This window comes from Acartia tonsa, chromosome 2 (genome assembly GCF_053477335.1).
Source record: "Acartia tonsa isolate MP-2025a chromosome 2, ASM5347733v1, whole genome shotgun sequence".
Classification (NCBI taxonomy): Eukaryota; Metazoa; Arthropoda; class Copepoda; order Calanoida; family Acartiidae; genus Acartia; species Acartia tonsa.
The window spans coordinates 31,960,694-31,976,818 of record NC_137261.1 but is presented as its reverse complement, the minus strand read 5'-3'; the positions used below and the strand labels follow the sequence as shown (position 1 = coordinate 31,976,818).

Here is a 16,125-nt window from a genome sequence, read left to right as displayed (position 1 = left end):
TCTTAAAGACTTTGTTATTGATGATAACACAGTCCTTAGGTTCAGCTGTATTTACTATACTTTTCTTGCATAAATTTAGGCTAACTAAGCTGCAAATGTGAGAAAATTGTGATTTTTTTGGGAAAAACTATAAAAATTTGGGTATAAAAGTAATTTTCCAAAAAATCCACAAAAATGATCAGCTGTGATTTAACGAAAGTCATGTACTGAAACGTCACTGTCTCCCGGTCATGGCTACATAGGTCTTGTGAGACGTATGTCAAAAAAACCTGTTTCCTATCCAGGACACCGGTATCTACAACCTATTACACAACGGTCTAAGGGTGGAAATTTGGCAAAAAAGTCATAATCAAATTTTCTTATTTTAACTTTATATTATTGATTTACATACCCCAGCGCATGCATAATGGACAAGGAAAAGAAAAAATAACGTTTGGAACCAAGTTTATTTTTACTTCAAAGTTGGGTCAAATCAATATTTTTTGAAAGTCAAAAATCTACTTTTTATTTTCTACCTAGATATGAAAAATAATTTTTTTTTGCATAAATATCTATTAAAAACTAATTTCGTTCATATTCTTTACAAATATATACACCAAATCAATAAATAAAAACATTTTTATTATATATTTTACCTTATAAGTGTTAATTTTATGCTTTGAAAGTAAATTTATGAAATAATTTTCGTCATTTTTTTACTGAAAAATTTAGCAAAAAAAATTAGTTTTCGTCATTTTACTCCTAGTTGCGCTACCGACCCCATACCAAACCATATATGATTCTAAATTTTGAGAATATAATACAACTTTTAGTCAAGTTTCCAGAGTGGGGTCGGTAGCGCAACTTTAAAAATTTCTAATCTTAAAATTGCCTGTAAAATCTAAATTTGAAGGGGGGGGGGGGAATTACAAATCATAACAGCAATCTTAATTTCTCTGTTATTCCATTACTATTAAAGATAATTGAGTAAAACTTTTTAAAATTAATCAGTAATTACTTGAGGAACAATAATTTTAAAAGAAAACCGCGACTTACCCGCTGTTCCCGCAAAAAAAGCCGCCGCCCGCAAATTTTAAAAAACTAATTTTTAAATTTTAGTGTTTAGGGAAGGTTTTTGCAACTCTTGTCCTTAGAAGGAGTGTGCAAAAATAAATTTTGTAGTAGCGTAGCTACTTTCAAATTCGCTAAGTCTGTCAGTCTGTATGAACTGATATGTAAACATCGTGAATTTCTTTGCTACTACTCAAGACGGTTGAAAGAAAATCTTTTTATGAACATTATCTGTCAACAACCATCTAGTGTAAATTTATTTGGTCCGTCGGTCTGTTGTTAATTCTCTTACAGACATTAGATATCTATAGGGAAAATTTGATCTACTACGCAGTTTTATTTTGTAAGAAAGCTGATTTTTTTGTGGTGATTAACTCACCAACAAGCATCTACTCTTTAGTTCACTTGGACCCCTCTGTCTGTAAAACTCTAAGAACATTAAGATTTCAAAGAGTAAATGTGTTTGTTTCTTCTGTCTTTTTTTGAAAGATACAAAGCATTTTTATGTTATGATTTAGCTGGCAAATACTGTTTTAGTCTATTACTTGGTCTACCGGTTTTTCTTTACTGTTCTAAAATGAATTAAAGTTTGTTTGATATCAATTTTATTATGGTTATCTTATTTTTGGTTAGATAGGGGGGGGGGGGGGGGGAGGGGGCATAGATACAAAAAAATATTTAGTTCAGTTATGAGAATTCTTTTTTCCTTTAAAACTCAGTCTGATACTTTTAAAAACAAAATTAAAATTTTAACTTCTGGTTTGGTAGTAGAAAGAGGGGGGGGGGGGTGGCGGTGTTGGCCCCTGTAGGCCATTGAAGGACAGTACTAAATTTAAATAGGTACTTATAATAGTAGACTATACAGGTAGAAAAATACTTTACAAAAAAAATTAATCAATATCTTTAATAGGAAGCTCGATTATTCAGTCTCAATATTCTTTTTCTTTAAGTTTAAAAAGACCTAACCCCTCTTAAATAAATTATAAATATTAAAAAGCAGTTGTAAGTGGATAGAAAAAAGGTGTATTATAATACTTTTATTCAGATAGATCACACTTTTCTATTGACTCCAAACAGCCAAATGAGGTAGCAAATAACACGGCGGAATTCGGCGGTAGACGGCGGTTTCGGCGGGAAATCCCTATTATTTATTAATAATCGTTTACCTAGGGTAGTAATTGAATCAGGGAAGAAACTTGGTTCAATTATCTTTAAAAATAACGTAGTAGTAACGAAAAGTATATTTTAAAAATCACCCCTTTTTGGCTACCCCCCAATCACATTCCTGTGCACGCACCTATACATGACCAACTTTAAAAAGTTGCCTAATGTAATATATTACTCATAACTTTTTATTTTAATGAATTCGGACTGGTAGAAGTGTAAATATTTAAATTTGATTAAAGCTATACCAAATTTCCACTAAACCCCTTAAATAGACCATAGTGTATTATTAGGTGTGAATATTATATTATGACAAAGGTAGATAGGTTACATTTTAAAAGATGTAATTTTTTATTATTATGACAATTTGTTTCCTGATTTAAATACTAAATTCATTGTGCTTTGAGTGCTTTTTATTTAAGTAAGGAGTGCCAGGAATAGGATAGTTAAAAAGGGGTACCTAATATAATCTTTTATTGTTCAATTTTGTGGTATGAATTTGTATATTTGGGTAAGAAGAAATGTTCGTAGATTTTAAACACTAAATAATTGAATAGAAAAAAATGCAGTCTTGAAAAAAAATTTAAATACGAGGTAGAAAATCTTCTAGTTCATTTTTTTCTCGGAATTGTACTGTAATATTCTGTCATTTGTAGCTTTAATTATAAATTGTTCTTTTTTAAATCCCCGAATCCATGTATTTTAGCAAACATTGTACACAAACACGCATCACATGACTTAATTTAGTTGAAAATTGAACTGAAACATCATTAATTTTGCTAACTTTGACAACTAGGACACTAAAAGCGTAAATGTTTTAATCAAGGGCATGCAGTAGGTTTTGTATTAATCCCCCCCCCCCCCGGGTGATCTGCTGTGCACGCCACTGGTTTCAGATTTTCAATCCTATTATGTCAGATTATAACTAACCCACCTCGCCCCCTCAAATAAATTGGTTTACCTTAACTCAATCTATTAGTTAAATAACAGAGTTATCAAGGGAAAGGCTCCTTTAAATAGATTTTTTTTGCGTTACTCAGAAAGAAATAATTATCATGGTGTTAAAAAATTGATTAATTTACAAGCTTAAAGTAAACATGTTTTATGAACTTTATCAAACAGAAGAAAGCAAGGTTCGGCAGCTGCATTCCTCCGTCTGAACATGACGTCTACATGGCGACTGGATTTTCCTATCAATTAGTCCAGCCACAGCCTAGTAAACAGTTAATCGATTCCGCAGCGTAGCCGCTCTAAACCTGACTTGCTGCCGCTGATCCCTATTAGAAAGCAAGGTTATGGAAATGAGGGGAATATAAAAAGAATGTGTGAGTAAAAGTTCAATTAATGAAAGTTTGAATGAGATATAGGGAAAAGTAAATATATGCATATGTATAAAAAAAAGATTGCTTTATCTTTAAAATTACTCGAGGGTAGTGTTATTAATAATTTGATTGTCGCTTAACTCGACTTAGGATAGTACCATCATCAATAGATAATGTTTAGTGATACCCATAAAACAACCAAGTTTTTTTTTTACCGTGTCCGTTAATAGACCAGGGCATTCGCATTATCAATAACGCGTTAGTAAGCCGGGCTCAAACATTACAACTACGTAGAACTAATTTGTTTATTTGACTTTTCTACAAAGGTTTTTTTTAGAATTATAGATATTACTAAATTCTTATCAATATAAATATTATTTATTTCTTTATTTCTGAAGTTATAACACATTTCTCAATTGTTTACATTTTTGCGGTTAATTGTAATGCTCTGTTAAGATATCTGTTTTTAAGAAAAGTTCTATGAGAGGTTGTGTGATTTTTATATACAGAAATTAAGTCATCTAAATCATCAAGTATTACATTATTTTGTTTAAAGCTAAAGATCTTGGAAAATGTGAGTCTGGTTGAGTGTCATAGTTTTCAAGAAAGCATTCAAGCACTTGCCTCATATTAATTGCCCCTTGAAAAATAAACTTAACAAATTCATCACTCTGTAATATAAAGTAGAACACTGAAACTTAAGACCTTTTTTCAAATGGTCGTGCCTTGATATAAACTTATTAAACGTATTATTCTGAAAACTTTAGCCAGAAAATTGTAACAAATTGGAAAATAATTAAATGGATCAAAAATAACTATCCCAATTTAAAAAAATTCTCTTGTTTAAGCTATTTTTTCTTCTAGGCTCAGAATGATACAGAGTTGAGCTTTAACAAGGGAGACAGGTTGGAGATCCTTGACCGGCCAGCTAATGACCCGGAATGGTTCAAGGCAAGAAACCAGTGTGGTCAGATTGGCCTTGTTCCTTCTAATTACCTTCAGGTTAGAGCAATTTTTTAGTGGATTTTTATACTTACAAAAGCTGCAATTCATCTGCCTTAATTAGCCTGAGTTTAGCTGGTACTTTCAAACAAAGTACCTGATTAAGAACTGAACCCCTGGACCTTTTCAGTTCATAAGGTTTTCATTTCTTTCGCCAATTGAAAGTCAAATTTTGGTGCTTTCTATCAATTGAATGTTCCTACGGACATCTAAAACGATGGTCTCCAAAAAGTCTGTTACACTAAATCTAACTTTGGCTGTTCTTATGGTAGAATAATGGTTTTAGTCTTAAAAATAAAAGGGGTGCCTGGTTTATCAATGTCATGTTTAGTATCCATGCAGCAGCTAGGGCAAGAGAGTCAAAGTTTTATCTTGAGGGGGATGAAAATTATACCCCCCTCCCCCATATGGTTTCATTTAAATGTCAAAGATTCACCTAAATTGTTAAATTTAAGGGTTGCGAACCTAAATATGCAGTTTCATGAAAGTGTTTTTTAAAGTTTGTAAAGTGTTTGATGCTAACAAATAAATAAAATTATAAGAATCAACGATAGAATACGCTTTTTTTTAATTATGGGCATGATTGCTGAGTGCTTATGAAATACAAATGTTTTTTCTACCAATATGCAAAGACTCGAGTGAAAACATAATAAAGAGCAATTTCATCAATTCATATAACACATTTTAGGAGCTGGCACAGTTTTTGGCTAGTGACGGTGCAGGAGGAAAATCTGCACCCAGCATACCAGCTAATGGAAATCCCACCAATGGGTAAGGAAATTATTATTGTACTGAGTTTATGGTAATACTTCCGTAACTGCATAATTTAAATCTATAGGTATTGCCTTGTCATGAAGCTCGAGTAAGAGTTTTAAAATGACTTATCCTTACCCACCCTTTATAAAAATTGCTAAAATACATAATTCGTTTAACTAAATGGTTGTTTTATATACCTAATGGCATGTTACGTCAATTTTTCAAGTTGATAGGACTATATTAACTAGGTAACAAATATTTTTTTAAAAAGTAATACAAGCAACGAGGAAATCGCGAGGAAGAGTTGGTATTTCGGCGCAATAAGTCGTGGGGAGTGCGACCAACTTATGGCTGAGAGGGGCCAGGATGGAGATTATCTTATCAGAGACTCAGAATCTACAGTAAGTGATTTGTTTTGTTCTGGGGAAGCAACTCTGTAGATTATATTTTTGTCCGTTCGTTTGTTATACGTAGGAATAGAGATGGATACACATTGGAGATTTCTATTTATTATGTCTCTAAATATTTTCACAGTAATTTTATGAATCTTAGTTTTTCTTTGTTTAACTTACCTAAGTACCTATGGTTTTTGTATAAAGATAATAATAAAAAAAAATCTTCATATGTCATATCTCTCACTGAAACATTGTAGAATGTGTGTGTAAAGCCATTGTTTCTTAGTGTTTGGACCTAAGTAGTCATGGAGAAGGACGAGACACTTTTGTGTAGCCACTAGGGCCAGCTCAAGCTCCACGCTCAAGTACATTATGACTTGACCCGCTGTCTCAAGGGAGCTACTCGTTATTACCTCACCCTCGCCGAATATGGCAGGTGTCCCAAATTAAGTCACCGTAATGAATGACACTCTCCGCAGAGGAGCTTGGGATAAGGGTTGTACAGATGTTATGTACTTGACTATTAAGTATCCAAACCACTCAATAATCTCCCTTCTTACACAACCAGGGGAAGCTGCGTGAATGTATAACGACTGAGAAATTCGAGTTGCCACATTGGGACTTGAACTCGAACTCTCACCACCGTAACTCAGTGCGTTACCACTGAGCTACGACGCCCCTAAAACATTGTAGAACAACTAAACTAAACCCATTAAAAATGTTTTTACTTTAGGGGAGAGTAGGAATTCTAAATTTTAAAACCAAACATTATGTAAATGGGTTGTATATCTTAGATATTTTTAATCATTAAAGTTGCAATTTAGTATGTACGATTATAATTGTTATGGTGGTCTGTTGGTCGATCTATAATGATTTATTTTAATTTAGACTGGTGACTTCTCCGTGTCCTTGAAAGCGCCTGGCCGCAACAAACATTTCCGTGTTCATGTCGAGAATGGGATGTATTGCATTGGCCAAAGAAAATTTGCCTCCCTTCAGCAACTTGTTGATCATTATCAAGTAAGTTTAACCTTGAGCATTATGTGTAACGTGCCACTTTGTGTCTGGTCGTACCTGGCCTAGCTATAGACGTGAAAAATAGTTTCCGTTTTAATATTCCGTTGTCAAACACGTGAAATAAATAACAGGTGTAATACATACAGAAACAAGCTCATTTAAAAGGCATCAAAAGGTTGGACCTAAGAAAATAGTTTTGCTGTAAAGTGTTGATAGAACTTATGAGTGTAGGTACCTAAATTGTTTGTCATTATAATTTCTGTGCTTTGTGAACAAACTTTTTTCAAAAAAACTTTGCAATTCCTTAGCCTTTTATGTTTAGATTTGAGAGTAGACTATTTTTCTAAAAACTAAAATTATTTTTAATTTCAGAGAGCTCCAATTTACACCTCCCAGAAAGGAGAGAAATTATTTCTGATTAAACCACTTCCAAAATAAGCAGCGCATCCACCTTACAGTAATAACTACACATTCTCGGTGACAGTTAACTACTAGAGAGATATTAATAATGCCTATTGTATGGTTAGTTGATTTTCTTGTGTAAAGGGTACGGAGGAACATTGGTTTAGTTCATTTAGTGTAATAGGTTTTCATCATTTAAGTATTAGCATTATTTTACAATAACAGAAACGGGAATCAGGGAAGGATGGTACAAAAAGTACTTTTTTGGGTAAGCTATAATACACAAACTAAAGCAAATGATGAAAGTTAGTACCATTCAGCAATGATGTAGGTATTCTAAAACTGTTTAATAACACTAATAGAATAAAAATATGTTCACCTTTGCCAAACTAATGTTCCCCTGTACTACTGAGCTGTTAATAAAATATTTAGGGTAAGCTTGGGTACTTGTAGATTTTTAAAATCTTTATCATTAAAAAATACTTTTAAATTAGAACTCGGGACAAAACAATTTAGAATATGAAAGGGAAAGTTACACGAAGTGTTGTTAAATAGTTATGCTAAAATATTGAGTCTATATTATGAGGGAACAATTTTCAAATAATAAATATAAAATATTTTGATTATATACTTTCTAAATGCATATAATACCATAGAATATAGAAAAACTCTGGGATCACTAATTTTAAGTTTAGATACATTTGGTTGACAATGACCAACCTTTATACATAAAAAGTATTGCCCATTTATCTTTATATATCTATCAGTTTTCTACAGAAGGAATATTGAAAATTATTGACTTTGTTTACATTTGCAAATATCTACATTAATATTAGGCAAAAGACTTTAAAAATCTACTTTTACCAAGCAAACCCTAGCTTATGGTTAATCTTTTCTTTTTTTAGTCTTAAAGGCAAAAAATAAAATGCCTAGAAGATTATAAAAGTTAAGAACAACTAATAATTTTTAGAACTCTGCATAAAATTTCTGTTTTTATTATTATTATGTTTGTTGTAATTTTCTTGTGATAATTTTATGACATAATTTTTAAAATTGTAATTAAAATTTTTTAATCCTAAAAAAACTAGGCAACTTAAGCTTTCTTTCGGCATTGACCTTATAAATAAGACTAACATATTTTGAACAAGTAATATTTTTGCCATCTTTTAAACGGCAATTTTTGAAGCCATAGAACAAAAAATTACGTTATGTGCCGTGTTAATTATCTCATTGGGCATTTTTTAACAACCCATTTTTTACCTTTTTTAATACCTACTGTAGTAATCATATTGATGATATAACATGCGTTGTAACAAATTGAAACCAAAAGTAGATAAGTTTCTCATAAATATACTAAAATCAAAATTTGCTAAACAAGATTGCTTCAGTTAAAATATTGTAATACTAATACCTACCTATCGGATCCAGTAAAAAAACGGAGAAGCAACGGGTCATACAAATAATCTGGTTTTAATGACAAACTCAGCCGTAACAGCTACTTGGTCTGTTAGCAACATTTTTATAAAGAGGACTATGCACGAACGGAAGCTAGTGATCCTGAGCACCTTTCTGCACTTATGTTAAGCATTTTATAGTAGTTGCAATAGGTTTCTTTTAGCTATAGTTAAATAAAGGGATTTTTTGTCGAAATGAGATTAAAGAGATGAAATCAGCTGTAACCAACAATCGAATTAATCTGAAAAAAAATATTTGTAATTTCAGCCGATTTTTTCGTGATTTCGGAGGCAACGCTATATCTCCTACGTGCATACTTTACTTTTCTAAAGAAGAGTATAAAAACAAATTCTCCATTTTTTCTACTGTGCCGTAATATCGTTACATTTTCTTTAAATATTAAATCAGAAAAAGTAAAGGCAATATTATGAATTTATATATTAATGTAATATTACAAAGAAAATTGTAATTTCAAAAATGCAAAATTTAATCAAATTGTTAACTATTGATATGATTTTATCTTATAACGCTGTTATTTATATAGGCATTAGAGACATTTTAACTAACAAAATTTTTGCAGAGGTTTTTATGTATGCAATGAAGACTAACCTTTAGCATAAATTTTTATAATTTATTAATTTTTACACTTTATAAACATGATATTATTATACTTACAATTAGTTTAAATATGCCAAAGAAAAAGTTCTTTGGTGTTTTTGTTTGTTTTAGTTTTGTTGTACTCTCTGTACTGTATGTTTCTAATATTCTAATCTTTAGTTTCTTGCCATAGTTTCAACTATTAATATTTATTATTTAAAAATTAACAATATTTTAAAAATAATTTTTATTAAACCTATGCACTCTTGTGAGGTAACGGATTTTTAAAACTTTAAGTTTTCTTTTTTTTAAACCAAATTATTTCTTTTAAATTTGTTTCCTCACTACTTTCAATCAATATTTTAAAAATAAATTTGAACATGGATAAATATTCTTTGTAATAGAAGAGAAAGACTTTGATTACATATTTAATTATTATGGAGTATAAAGTAAACAATTTACATCAACAAAAAAAGTACTAGATATTATATCATTTTGTTGGTCCGACTATTTGTCCCTTACAAAACTGGAATTAATACTATATATTTTTTTAATTTCCTATCCTCGAACATTACCAATAAAATCTTGAATAATTCATAGAAAGTTGACTATAGAAAACATCTAGGTACTAAACTGTGGTGGAAAAAAATTAACCATACAAAACCGGTTTGTAAATGAAATAAAAACGGATTCTAAGCCAAAGTAATAAATCTTTTTGAATATGTAACTCAATTCTATTCTATTTGTCAGAATATTTGTCCTTGTCTTGTGAATGTAAAACTTTTTTTGTAACATTTATACAGAATCCATAATTATTGACCTTTTTAGTCTCTTAGTGTTATAATAAGGATGGCAGGTAAAAGCGTCATCTGACGCAAAAGTAACTTAAGGATGGAATGAAACTTACCTTAGATAAACCATTGAACCACTTATTTGAATAAATTTCAGTTGCTTTCATGAATTACCAAAATGTAAAAGTCGGTACAAAAATTGTAGTTGCTTTCATTAAGTACAATTTTTGTTCTGACTACCGCCAAACATCAAAAAAATTAGTAAGTTCGAAAAGTGTACCTACGTTGTAAATCTTCGGTAAATCAACAAAAATATATCTGGCGGATGTCGCTTTTTCCATGCCCTCTTTACATTTTTTTATGATATGATTCGACACAAAATATTTAATAATTATTAATGTAACGTAATGAATTGACAAATGAATTTCTCGCATGAAATTTTATGTATGCATATTTAATATTTATGGAAACTCTCATTTCTTTGCATTGCATTGGTCATTTTCTTAATATTGACTTATTAATATTATGTAATTAAGCTTATAAATATAAAATGTAAAATTTTATGTTCAGGAGCGTGCACATGGGGCTATCAATGATTTTTTTAAAAATCTTGTTCAATAGAAGATCCACATTCATTTGATGTAGTAGGCTTTGAAATTATGTCAAAACATTCTCTTGAAGTATTTGATTTTGCAAGTGTAAACTGTTTTAACAAGCTTGTGTTGTCTGTACTATCAGATAATTTTTTTCTATAAGTTATAGTAAGTTTTTCTCATTTATTAACTGCAAAATTAGGTTGTAATAGGGATGTCAAAATTAGGTTATTATAGGGATGTCAAAATTAGGTTATTATAGGGTTGTCAAAATTATGTTGTAATGGGGATGTCAAAATTAGGTTATTATAGGGATGTCAAAATTAGGTTATTATAGGGATTGGGTTTAAAATAATGCCACGGTCGTAGCGGTCATGCGTCTTGCGTCATATTGGCAGGGTGACGCAAATTTCAGATCTCAGTTTTCGCCGTTTGATTTACTATTTTTCTCTATAAGATAAAAGCGATGCTTTGCTAGATTATCTAATTCGCTATAATATAAAGATAAATTTTTCTCAAATCGCCAAATCTTGGGTCTGAAATATGCGTCACCCTTACAATCTGAAAGTGGGGAAGAGAATAAGGGATGGGGTGGAATCTGTTATCATAATGTTTTTAAGTTAAACTCTATCATTATAGGTATGTCAAAATTAGTTTATTATAGGGATGTCAAAATTAGGTTATTATAGGAATGTCAAATCGCATTACTTAATACAATTTGCTGGCATTATACGCTTAAATTTTTTTTAACTATTTCATTCCTTCAAACTAAAAATCTTTTAAAAATTACCCAATCGTTTCATGTTATGAATAAATGTATGTGCACGCATCTGAATATATAATATCGGGAATCATGATGTCATTTTAACATTCCGCTACGCCCGATCTTAAAAGCTTTTACTTAATTTTTACCTATTTAAATTTCTCCAATATTTTTATGAACATTTCAGACTCATGGTTTCCGAATTTGAACTGCAAATTTTGACCAGTAATTATTTGAAAAGTAATTGAACCTACCCAAATCTCACCATAATGTCTTGTACAATTATTATATGAAACATTGAACTGTTAATAATACTTGTTTTGTTTTATTGCTATGAGCTTGGTAACAACTGTGTTCTATATTGCTTAGGTTCCCATTCAGGTGGATTAATTGCAAAAACAATTAGCATATATTATTCTCCAATTATTGTTGGAAACGTCTTGTCATTAAGAATATCCAAAGCATCATCAATCAAATAAACTTATATGGTATGACTCTATTTCAAATTATTGATCCAGGACAAACACAGGAGTCCTAAGCGTCGGAGTGGACCAACACAGGAGTTTTAAAATATTGATTTAATTGAGTATTTTTATATAGATTAGGTTAGGTTAAGCAATGAATGTACAAATAAGCCCCCCGCAGGGGTTAGGCATTAAAAAAACCTTAGATGGTCTAAAATAGGTTAGGTTAGTTTAAGTGTTCACTCCGACGTTTGTCTAGTCCGACGTTTGGGAGTCCTGCGTTTGTCCTAGGACCCAGGGACAAGGGAATGATATTCTGACAAACCATTCTAAAGGAAAATTTCCCCTTGAACCCCTTTCCCTTTTTCCTCCTCTTCTTACCCACCCCTCTTAAATTACATATAAAAATATATACTTCCAAATTACTTAAAAGGTTTCGTGATTTTTTTTTGTAGAATTGATTGCTAGAATAGCTACCCCTGCCTAGGACCAAATTATTGCATATTTTTTTTACTAACATCTTTAGCCAGCAAAATATATGGCGTCTACATGTAAAAATCCCGGCCGTAGAAGTTATATTAAGTCTGTTGGAGACTTGCGATTGCAGGATCATACCTAGAACCTGATGTCAGCGTGGACACTTATCTTTAAATTGTTTTGAACTACTAGATGCTGTATTAGCTGACTCATTATCCGAACCAGGGTTTCGGATCCGGATCCGGATCCGCAAGGATCCGCATATTTTGAGTCCAAGGATCCGGATCCGGATCCGCAAAAAAAATGCGGATCCGGATCCGGATCCTTAGACTCCAAAAAATGGAAAAATCTACCTAAATTTATAAAAAATCTCAGACATTCTCTTGATGAGAGCCAATCTTTAAGGTTTAGGTTCAGACTTGAAAATTAAAAGTATTTTAAAATTTTTGACTTCGAATTAATGAATAAAATTTTTTTGAAAAATTTGGTGATTTTATTTTTATTGTCAAAGATCCGGATCCGGATCCAGTAGGATCCGGATCCGCACTGACCAAATTTTGAGGATCCGGATCCGGATCCGCATAAAATCAATGCGGATCCGAAACCCTGATCCGAACGAATTGAAAAATATTTACCCATTCAAAACAATATTGGTACATACACACAAATAGCTCAGGCCAGGTACAGGTTTACCTGAGCACGACAGAAAAAAAAAAAAATAGATTGGGCGTTCTAGGAAGGTATTGTTAGTACAAAACCACTCTTATTCTAATTGTAGCTGTAGCTTCCCTTCTATGACATTTTCAAAATAAATTTTTTCTGGAGTTCAGGTACTTTTGCTTTTTTAAACGGTTATTTTGTGAACTATTGTACAATCGATACAATTTTAAGCATTGATTAAACTAAAAAATATAATACTGTATTTTTACAATAGTTGTATGCTTCATATCTTAAAATAAAAATATATATAAAAAATGATAAGAAAGCGATATCACTATTCAGATAAGTACTTCAAGTATTGTTATTTTTATATGCACATTTATCAAATGTCTGCATTCATTAATTTCAAACTAAACAAGGAAGATGTAAGATCATATCAAGCGGATCTCCTTAACTCTTGATGCATATGTCTAGTATGCTTTTAATTGATAGATCTACAATTTGGTTGAAGCTTCTTATTGGCCAGACCATGGATTGTTTGGGATATTTTGTAGGGGGATTAGATTTTTTATTTTCAACTATTTTCAGATATAAAATTTTCATTTTCAACTATTTTCATATATAAAATTTTCATTTTCATACCCCTCTTTTTTAGTAAATACTCTATAGGTAGGCTAGGTACAAATCAGCTATTTGATAAATGTAAATTAAATTCAAATCAACAGAAGGCCGATAAAATGTTGTACAAAGAGAGTAAAGAGAAAACAATTTGCATACCAGCCAACAGACAGAAAGGCACTTGTAGAGTAGCTTCGCTATGTAAAATGCAATATTTGACATTATAAAATTTAATTTTTTTCTTGTTTTTGTGTCCCAACTTGCAGTTCTGTTAAAAGTTAAACAATGCATAGAATTAATTTTTAAATGCATATCAGTAAATATAAATTTAGAGATTTAAAAATTATTAATTTTATTTTAGCGACTTAGGCAGATTGACCAAAAGAAGGGCAAAAGTTTAGCGTACGACGGCTAAGTATATGTATGCAGCGGCGGCTGAATTTTATTCACATTAAACTAGTACAAGTTCTTTTTTCGTAGATTCAGTAATAGAATTATTCATTAAAAATTTACCAATTCCAATGTATGAGATTCATTTTTATAGTTTTCATATAAAATGCTTTTTAGTAGTGAAGCTACTCTGTAATTTACATTGTCCGTCAGTCAGTTAGTCCGTAAAGCTATGGGGGAAACGTGATTTTCTCGACTACTATACAAGATAGACAGCTGAAATTTTTAGTGAAGATTCCTATGACATATGCCGATCTAATCTATACATTGTTTTGTCCATCTGTCTGTTATTTAGGTTGCTAGATCGATTCCTAGATTTTCAAGTTTTGAATCTCTTTTCAAGATAGAGGGCTGAAATTTTCAGGGATTAATCAATTTTAGATTCTACTTATTTTCACAAAGTTTCGATAAGATTTGTCTATTAATTGGGATGCTAGATCGATTCCAAGAATTTTAGGTTTTCGTGATTTTCTCAATTCCTATCCAGGGTTGACGGCTCAAATTATCGGGGATTGAATATGCTCATTTTCTACATATTTCCATCAAGTTTCACTAAGATTTGTCTATTAATTGGGGTGCTAGATCGATTCCTAGATTGTAAAGTTTTCGTGATTTTAAAGGTTTCCTGTTTTACCTATTTTATCATGTTTAATGTTTATTGTATGACACTGTTTATAGTAAATTTTTTCACGATATCCATTCATAATTTTTGAGCTTCTCTACTTATGGATGTTGTCATCCTTGTTAAATATTGCTTTCTTGAATCATTAAACTCATCAAAGTTTAGATATACATGTCAAACATGTTATTGGACAGTGCACCAATATTATATTAAAGTTCTAATCATTAATTAAAATTATATTCTAAACTAAAAATTGTTCTCAGATCAGTATAGTATATGTTTTATCATTATATGTTGTTGAGTGTAAATTTCACTGACACCCCAAGTTCAATTTATCAATTAATCGTCCATTGTGTTATTCTTAGAATCACTGATGTTTTATTAAACACTAACGGATGCTCCCCTAGCTATTAGGAAAACCTGACAGTAAAATAGCTTATCACTATCCCAGGACCTATTTTAAGCTTCCCCAAATAAAAAAAAACCCTAAATCGTTTCATAGCCTAGTAAGACTTTAACGTACAAACCAAAATACCTTCATTTTTTTCTTCAGGGCACCTTATGGAAACTTGTAACTCGTTTTAGACTAGGGGTTGCGCCGAGAACCCTAGTTAAATCTTTGTGCCATTTCCAAAAAGGTATAAACGTCGCATAAACACCCCCTAATACAGCCAAGGGGGATGTTAAAGAATAAGTCACACCAACCTTAAATTTAGGAAGGGTGTAAACAAATTTACGTGCTTCGCTCTTCTATTTAATAATTCAAGTACGCTTGTTTGACTTTTGAGTGGGTGGGTGGAACTGGGGATGTATCTAACCTCTAACACAAAAATACACCTCTCTGGTTGTCTATAATACTCCGCGAAAAGCTCACAAATCGCTCGATTTTGGTTTAAGGGGGGTGTCACAAATCGCTAAAATGTGTCAAAATTACCAGGAGAAATACACTGCACTGATCGCATCTTATTATAAGCAGCTTTCCGCGGATAGTAAAATGAAAAGTTGTAATATTAATTTCAGTCATGTATTGCTCTCCTTTTGCTTTATCAAACACACAACGTTAATTTAATTTATCTCATTAGGCTCTAGGAAAGAAGACTCAACACACAGGTATATTTGCACACATAGACAAATGCACAATTAGGGTTTTCTTGGATGTTGGATGTGGCTCAAAAAGACTATGCAGCTCAAAATGTTGCTCCATATCAATTGATTTACCTGGATATTATCAGAGAATTTTAGAAGGCTGCTAAGTTTTCAAGATTTAATACAAATACTCAACAACAACTAACTTAGTCTGTTGATCTATCGGTAATGCTCTTAAAGACATCAAACTCTTGTAAGGAATGATATTGCTGGACTGTTATTAGCTGAATTTTACTGTGAAGATATTGCTGACAATTTATCATCACTGCCTTTCGATTGCTGTTATACTACTAAAAAGTATTCAATTTATGAATTTTGCAATTATGGATTTTGTCTTTTCTTGCACCTTTTCTGCTATCGAACGTAATTTTTAAATTACTT

At 31.4% G+C, this 16,125-nt stretch overlaps 1 protein-coding gene across 1 annotated transcript in view; it reads left to right on the top strand.

The window, feature by feature from the left end:
- The window catches only part of dock (SH2/SH3 adaptor protein dock), a 592,107-nt gene extending 580,486 nt beyond the window's left edge, over nt 1-11,621 (top strand). Inside the window, exons 8-16 of the mRNA XM_080150516.1 lie at nt 4,401-4,538; nt 5,227-5,309; nt 5,566-5,695; nt 6,578-6,709; nt 7,079-7,541; nt 7,977-9,557; nt 9,911-10,796; nt 10,847-10,871; nt 11,199-11,621. Coding sequence (XP_080006642.1) covers nt 4,401-4,538; nt 5,227-5,309; nt 5,566-5,695; nt 6,578-6,709; nt 7,079-7,144 — 549 coding nt within the window. The 3' untranslated portion in view covers nt 7,145-7,541; nt 7,977-9,557; nt 9,911-10,796; nt 10,847-10,871; nt 11,199-11,621. The remainder of the gene's footprint in view (nt 1-4,400; nt 4,539-5,226; nt 5,310-5,565; nt 5,696-6,577; nt 6,710-7,078; nt 7,542-7,976; nt 9,558-9,910; nt 10,797-10,846; nt 10,872-11,198) is intronic.
- Nucleotides 11,622-16,125: the final 4,504 nt, after the last annotated feature.